Consider the following 7,458-nt stretch of genomic DNA (forward strand, 5'->3'; position numbering starts at 1 on the left):
TAATTCATATCTACCACAAAAATGAATTATCAGACATTTCCATTCCAACAATATATTGCACAATATTTAATAGTACAAAATCTGTTCAATAGATTTAAGTTAAAAACTTGTCGAGTAGACTTCCAGGAAAGAGAGGTGCGTCACAATGGACAACTTAAGTACCAAATCTTTCCTTAGCCAAAGTGTTCCTCAACTAGTTTTTAACAAATTTCTTATTTACAGATTCAAAACACAGCATATAATATTATACCGAATTTCAACATAGATAAACATACAGTAAGCATTAACATATTCACACAGAATTTCAATATGAATAGTAATAAAATAATACTAAATCATAATATAAAAGCATAGAAATAAATCATAAAAAAAATAGAAAGTTAGCTCCCCTACCTCTATTCCAGACGTCTCTTGCTCTGAATTTATTTCTCTGAAACCTTTCAGAACCTCTACCCTTCTTGCAACTAAAAATTTCTCTCTAACTTTCTATCACTTGATTTCTCTTCTCTTGGTGCAAAATACCCTTCCCTCCCATGGCTATTTATAGTAAAAAAAATTTACTATTCATTAATATTTTAATATTATTTATTATTTTAATATTATTTAAAAATAATATTTCAATCCTTTTCTCACCAAATCTGATCCTAATTTCTACCTACTACTTTCTTCCATGCTAAGGAATCCAAATGCTGAAAATTTATTTTTACTATTCACTTTTTACTATTTACTATTTACTTTTTACTATTCAATTTAAAAAATTTACTAAATAAGTTACCAAAAATTTGAACCTTTCCTTCTAAAATTACTATAATTTTATATCCAAAATTTACATTTTTCCATCCATTAAAATTATTATTACTAATAAAATACTAAAATTTACTATAATTATTTTTCATGGATCTTACATTCTCCCCAACAACAAAAATTTTCGTCCCCGAAAATTCTATACTTCAAGAAAATAGTTGAGGGTATAATTGTTTCATATCTTCTTCTAATTCCCATGTAGAGTCACCTGTCCTTTTATCCCAAACTACCCTGACTAAATTAATCGTTTTTCCTCTAAGTTCCTTTGTTTTAGTATCTTCTATACAAACAGGTTGTACTTCTACTGAGAGGTCCTCTCGGATTTGAATCTCCTCTATTTCTATAATGTGGGAAGGGTCAGGTACATACTTTCTTAGTTGGGAGACATGAAAAACTGAATGAAGATTCGCCAACTGAGGGGGTAGCGCAATCTCGTAAGCGACTGGCCCAATTCGTCTCAAAATTTGGTATGGACCAATGAACTTAGGAGAAAGTTTCCTGGAGCGAAGTGCTCTTCCAACACCCGTGGTTGAAGTTACTCGCAGAAAAACATGGTCCCCAGTCGCAAACTCTAACGGTCTCCTCCTTTGATCTGCATACGATTTTTGTCTACTCTGAGAAGCCTTCATTCTTTCCCGTATCAATTTTACTTTGTTGGTGGTTTGTTGTAGTAGCTCAGGTCCTATTAAAACTGATTCACCATCTTGATACCAGCACAACGGAGTTTGACATCGTCGGCCGTACAGAGCCTCATAAGGTGCCATACCTATGCTTGCTTGGAAACTGTTGTTATAGGTAAATTCCACAAGAGGAAGTATTTCATCCCAACTACCAAGATGATCTAATACACAAGTTCTTAACAGATCTTCTAATGACTGGATAGTCCTTTCAGATTGTCCATCAGTTTGGGGATGATATGCGGAACTCATTCGTAATTTGCTGCCCATAGCTTCCTGTAGGGTTTGCCAGAATCTAGAAGTAAATCTTGGGTCTCTGTCTGACACAATGCTAGAAGGTATACCGTGCAATCTCACTATTTCCTTTATGTACAATTGTGCCAGCTTAGTCATTGACATTCTCAGATTTATTGCCAAGAAGTGAGCACTTTTTGTCAATCGATCAATGATGACCCAGATGGCATCATTACCCTTCATTGTTCGTGGTAAATGGGTAACAAAATCCATAGCAATGCTATCCCATTTCCACTCTGGTATGTCTAATTGTTGTAGCATTCCTCCAGGCCTTTGGTGTTCCACTTTTGCCTTTTGGCAAGTCAAACAAGCTGCTACAAACTGTGCTACTTCCTTCTTCATTCCTGGCCACCAAAAGGACTCCTTAAGATCTTGATACATTTTAGTCATGCCGGGATGCATGCTAAAACGACTCTTGTGTCCTTCTTCAAGGATTAATCTTTTTATTTCTGCATTGTCTGGTACACATATTCTTCTTCTAAATTTTAATACTCCATCAGGTCCTAACCTAAACTCTTTAGTTGATTCTGTTTTGATCATTTCTGCTATCTCTTTCAGGTTAGGATCCACCAATTGTTTCTCTTTGATTAAAGTTAGAAAGTCGCTAGATATAGTCAAATTACTACATCTAATGAAATCTACTTCATATTCCATATGTAGCTTCAGATCTCTGAATTTCTCCACCAATTCCAATTCTTTGATCATCATATGAGAAACATGTACCATCTTCCTACTCAAAGCATCAGCTACTACATTCGCCTTTCCCGGATGGTACAAAAGTTCGAAGTCATAATCCTTTAAAAACTCTATCCACCGCCTTTGCCTCATATTTAGCTCTTTTTGGTCAAATAGGTACTTCAAACTTTTGTGATCGCTGAATACTTGAAATTGGACACCATAAAGATAGTGTCGCCAAATCTTCAGAGAAAATACCACTGCTGCCAATTCTAGATCATGAGTAGGATAATTCTTCTCATGAACCTTTAATTGTCTTGAAGCATAAGCCACCACCTTCCTTTCTTGCATAAGCACACATCCTAACCCCTGGTGTGAAGCATCACAATAAATCTCAAAAGACTTACTTGGATTTGGGATAATCAATATTGGTGCACTTGTCAACCTGTGCTTTAATTCCAGGAAGCTTTTCTCACACTTATCCGTCCAAACAAACGGTTGATCTTTGCGAGTTAGCTGTGTTAAAGGCGCTACTATTTTAGAAAAACCTTCTATAAATTTTCTATAGTATCCAGCTAAACCCACAAAGCTTCGTATTTCCGTCGTAGTCTTTGGTCTCTCCCACCGTAACACTGCTTCCACCTTGGTTGGATCCACTGCTATGCCTTGAGCTGATATAACATGTCCCAAGAATTGCACCTCATGTATCCAGAATTCACACTTTGACAACTTTGCATATAGTTTCTTTTCTCTCAAGATCTCAAGCACAATTCTTAGGTGCCTCTCATGTTCTTCTCGACTTTTGGAATAAATAAGTATGTCATCTATAAAGACTACGACAAACTTATCTAAAAAGGGTTGAAAGATTCTGTTCATGTAATCCATGAACAAAGCTGGAGCATTAGTTACCCCGAATGGCATAACTACATACTCGTAATGCCCGTATCTTGATCTAAAAGCAGTCTTCTGTACATCTTCAGCTTTAACCAAAATTTGATGATATCCAGACCTTAGATCTATCTTTGAAAATACTTGAGCTCCATGCAACTGATCCATCAAATCGTCAATCCTAGGCAAAGGATACTTGTTCTTAATGGTTAGCTTGTTCAACTGCCTGTAGTCAACACACAATCTAGAGCTCCCATCTTTCTTCTTCACTAGCAGTACCGGTGCTCCGCTTGGTCGGATGAATTGTTTTTCCAATAGTTCTTCAATTTGCTTCTTCAGCTCTGCCAACTCTGCTGGGGCCATCCGATATGGAGATATCGATACGGGTCCAGCTCCAGGTATTAAATCGATGGAAAATTCTACTTCTCGTTGAGGTGGCAATCCTGGTATTTCTTCTGGGAATACATCACTAAACTCATTAACTATGGGAATATCAAGATTTTGTTTATCTTTCTCAATTTCCACATGAGTCAAGATAATGAAACACAGAGATCCATCTTTTACTTCCTTCAACACTTGTTGTAATGACAACAACTCCGCTTCTTCAGGATCAGGGAAAATCAACTCCTTCTTGTTACAGTCTATAAGGATACGATTGGTAGATAACCAATCCATTCCTAAGATTACATCTAAACCTTGTAGAGGTAAAGATATAAGATGTACTTTGAACCTACGTCCTTCTACAATGATTGGACATTGAGGACACATCCTCGATGTTTTTATCAATTTAGAGGCCGGTGTAGATACTATAAGATCATACTGCAGCTCTTTTACAGGTAGGTTCAACTCTTGAATAAGAGTTTCAGACAAAAAGGAGTGTGTCGCTCCAGAATCAAACAATACATTCAAGTCTTTACCAGCTATATTACAACATCCAATGATGAGAGTACCTGATTTGGCAGCTTCTGCTCCCGTTAAGGCATAGACTCTCCCAGTCGCTTGTGGTCTATTGTCAGTCCTTCCCTGTTGAGGCGGTTGTTGAGGTTGAGTTGTTCCTCTTCTGTTAGAGGGACAATCTCTAGCAAAATGTCCTTCAGCTCCGCAAAGAAAACATTTGTTGCGCAGATTAACTTGTGGACAGACGCTTTTCAGATGAGGTCCTCCGCAGACGAAACATTGGATTATTCTCTGTTGGTGTTGTTGCTGATGAGGATTCCTCTGAGGTTGTGGTCTATCATAAGGTCGATTCCTTACATGTTGTTCAACTCGTGACCCAGATGGTCCTCCTACCCTTGGTAACTTCTGAACTTCAACCTCACTTATTAACCTTTCCACAGCTTTGGCATGTTCTACTAAAGCAGCAAACTCCTTAATAGCTAAAGGATTCACAGCTAGTTGAATGTTTGCTCTCAATCCATTTTTGAATTTCCTGCACCTCCATTCTTCATTTGACGGTTGGGTGTAGAAACGAACCAAGTGTTTGAACCTGTCTGCATATTCAGTTACAGATTTGTTGCCTTGCACCAGCTGCAAGAACTCCACCTCTTTCAAATGTCTCACACTGTCCGGAAAGTACTCAGCGTAAAATTTACTCTTAAAAATTTCCCAAGTTATAATCTCACCACTTTCCTCTAATACCAGCTTTGTGTTGTTCCACCAGTGTACTGCTTCCCCAGATAGCTGATACTCAGAGTATGCCAACCTAGTTTCGGGTGGACACCTCTTTGCTTCAAAAATCTTTTCCAAGTTCCTTATCCAGAGATCAGCCTCATCCGGACTCGTTTTCCCATTAAAAATAGCTGGACGATGTTGCAGAAAATTTTCTAAGGTCCATTCCTGAACTCTCTGAGGTTGAGCTTCCACACGGGTGCCATTCTCGGCTAGTTGTCTTAAGGTTTCCGCATGTTGTCTTTGGCTTGCTTCAGAATTTAGTCTGGCCGCTTCTAACTGTTGTAGGGCCGTTGTGTGCTTTGCATTAAAGCAGCTCCCTGTTGTTGAAGAGCGGATGCGATAGATTCTAAAGCCCTTGCAAGGCTAGGTACCTCAGGGGTTTCACGATTGGGTTGTCTACGAGCCATTTCTCTCTGTTCATACAGAGAATTATTGTTATTATAATTTATAATATGAGTTTGTAGGATTAATCCACAACTCTTAGGTCGTCTTAAGGACGAACCGCTCTGATACCATTAATGTAACATCCCAATATCTCACGCTGGATAATTCATAATTTATATATTGTAACATTACATTTACGGTAATATCCCGTAATCTCACACTTATAAATTCATAGATAATATATGTCTACACATGTTTTAAACTCAGATTTCAACTATAAACTCATAAATATAATTCGAATTCTTCTAGCTTATTCTTCTGTCTCTCTCTTCATTGGCATTGGATCAGACGACATTCCTTCATCTGCTCCCGTATAACATCACGCATTATACGATCATCGCATTCACATGCACACACAAGTAAGGGTGAGCTAACATGCAACAAATCATTTATAAAACATGTATAATTACCTTGATATAAACATCATATAATAATTATGTTCGACACCCTCATACCACAATTCCTATTAGATACTCGTCTCACAATACCCAATAGACACCACAATACCCAATAGACACTCATCCGGATGATACGTTGATGAGCGGTCACGGGAGGTTATGCACTTGTAATGACTTCTACTTCTTTTTACAAATACACTTTCAAAATACTTCATACCATTCACAAGGTTAATCCCCTCACTATGTCCAAAACCGGCACATAGACCAGGACCTCCTGCTCCTCTCACCACATAATTCATCCCTCTCTACTTGAGACTAGATGATTATTAGAGTATCAGGATAACCTCCAACTACGGGACCCTCAACATCAACATATACACAAATACCATAATATTACTTAATCTCTCCACAAGACTCATACCATACTAATATTCCTCAACTCACATTATACCCTACAAAATCTCCCCATACTACTCATAACATGTTCAGATGCATAAATTCAAATGCAGTATAATAAAATGCAATAATCACAATTATAATTCATAATTTCATATCTACCACAATAACATGAATTAATCAGACATTTCCATTCCAACAACATATATTGCATAATAATTTAACAGTACAAAATCTGTTCAATAGGATTTAAGTTAAAAACTTGTCGAGTAGACTTCCAGGAAAGAGAGGTGCGTCACAATGGACAACTTAAGTACCAAGTCTTTCCTTAGCCAAAGTGTTCCTCAACTAGTTTTTAACAAATTTCTTATTTACAGATTCAAAACGACAGCATATAATATTTATACCGAATTTCAACATAGATAAACATACAGTAAACATTAACCATATTCACACAGAATTTCAATATGAATAGTAATAAAATAATACTAAATCATAATATAAAAGCATAGAACTATTAAATCATAAAAAAACATAGAAAGGTTAGCTCCCCTACCTCTATTCCAGACGTCTCTTGCTCTGAATTTATTTCTCTGAAACCTTTCAGAACCTCTACCCTTCTTGCAACTAAAAATTTCTCTCTAACTTTCTATCACTTGATTTCTCTTCTCTTGGTGCAAAATACCCTTCCCTCCCATGGCTATTTATAGTAAAAAAAATTTACTATTCATTAATATTTTAATATTATTTATTATTTTAATATTATTTAAAAATAATATTTCAATCCTTTTCTCACCAAATCTGATCCTAATTTCTACCTACTACTTTCTTCCATGCTAAGGAATCCAAATGCTGAAAATTTATTTTTACTATTCACTTTTTACTATTTACTATTTACTTTTTACTATTCAATTTAAAAAATTTACTAAATAAGTTACCAAAAATTTGAACCTTTCCTTCTAAAATTACTATAATTTTATATCCAAAATTTACATTTTTCCATCCATTAAAATTATTATTACTAATAAAATACTAAAATTTACTATAATTATTTTTCATGGATCTTACATAGATAACCAGTAATGAATCCTATTTCGGAAAAACAGTGAAATCAATCTATTTTCTTTATTATTGTTTTTTATCCGTTTATAAATTTATTTCTTTCGTTATTTTGTTTTTTAATCTTTTATAACTATGTTATTTCTCCCTTG

At 35.8% G+C, this 7,458-nt stretch overlaps 1 protein-coding gene across 1 annotated transcript; it reads right to left on the reverse strand.

Annotated features, from left to right (window-relative positions):
- Nucleotides 1-3,351: 3,351 nt before the first annotated feature.
- LOC148191670 (uncharacterized) lies at nucleotides 3,352-5,416 on the reverse strand. The gene is made up of 3 exons (XM_088100652.1): nucleotides 5,381-5,416; nucleotides 3,460-5,285; nucleotides 3,352-3,373 (listed from the first exon to the last, which is right to left on the reverse strand). The coding sequence occupies exons 1-3, from the start codon at nucleotides 5,414-5,416 to the stop codon at nucleotides 3,352-3,354; spliced, it is 1,884 nt and encodes a 627-aa protein (XP_087956778.1).
- Nucleotides 5,417-7,458: the final 2,042 nt, after the last annotated feature.

This window comes from Vigna umbellata, chromosome 10 (assembly GCF_029865625.1).
Source record: "Vigna umbellata cultivar VRB3 chromosome 10, Vumbellata_1.0, whole genome shotgun sequence".
Taxonomy (NCBI): domain Eukaryota; kingdom Viridiplantae; phylum Streptophyta; class Magnoliopsida; order Fabales; family Fabaceae; genus Vigna; species Vigna umbellata.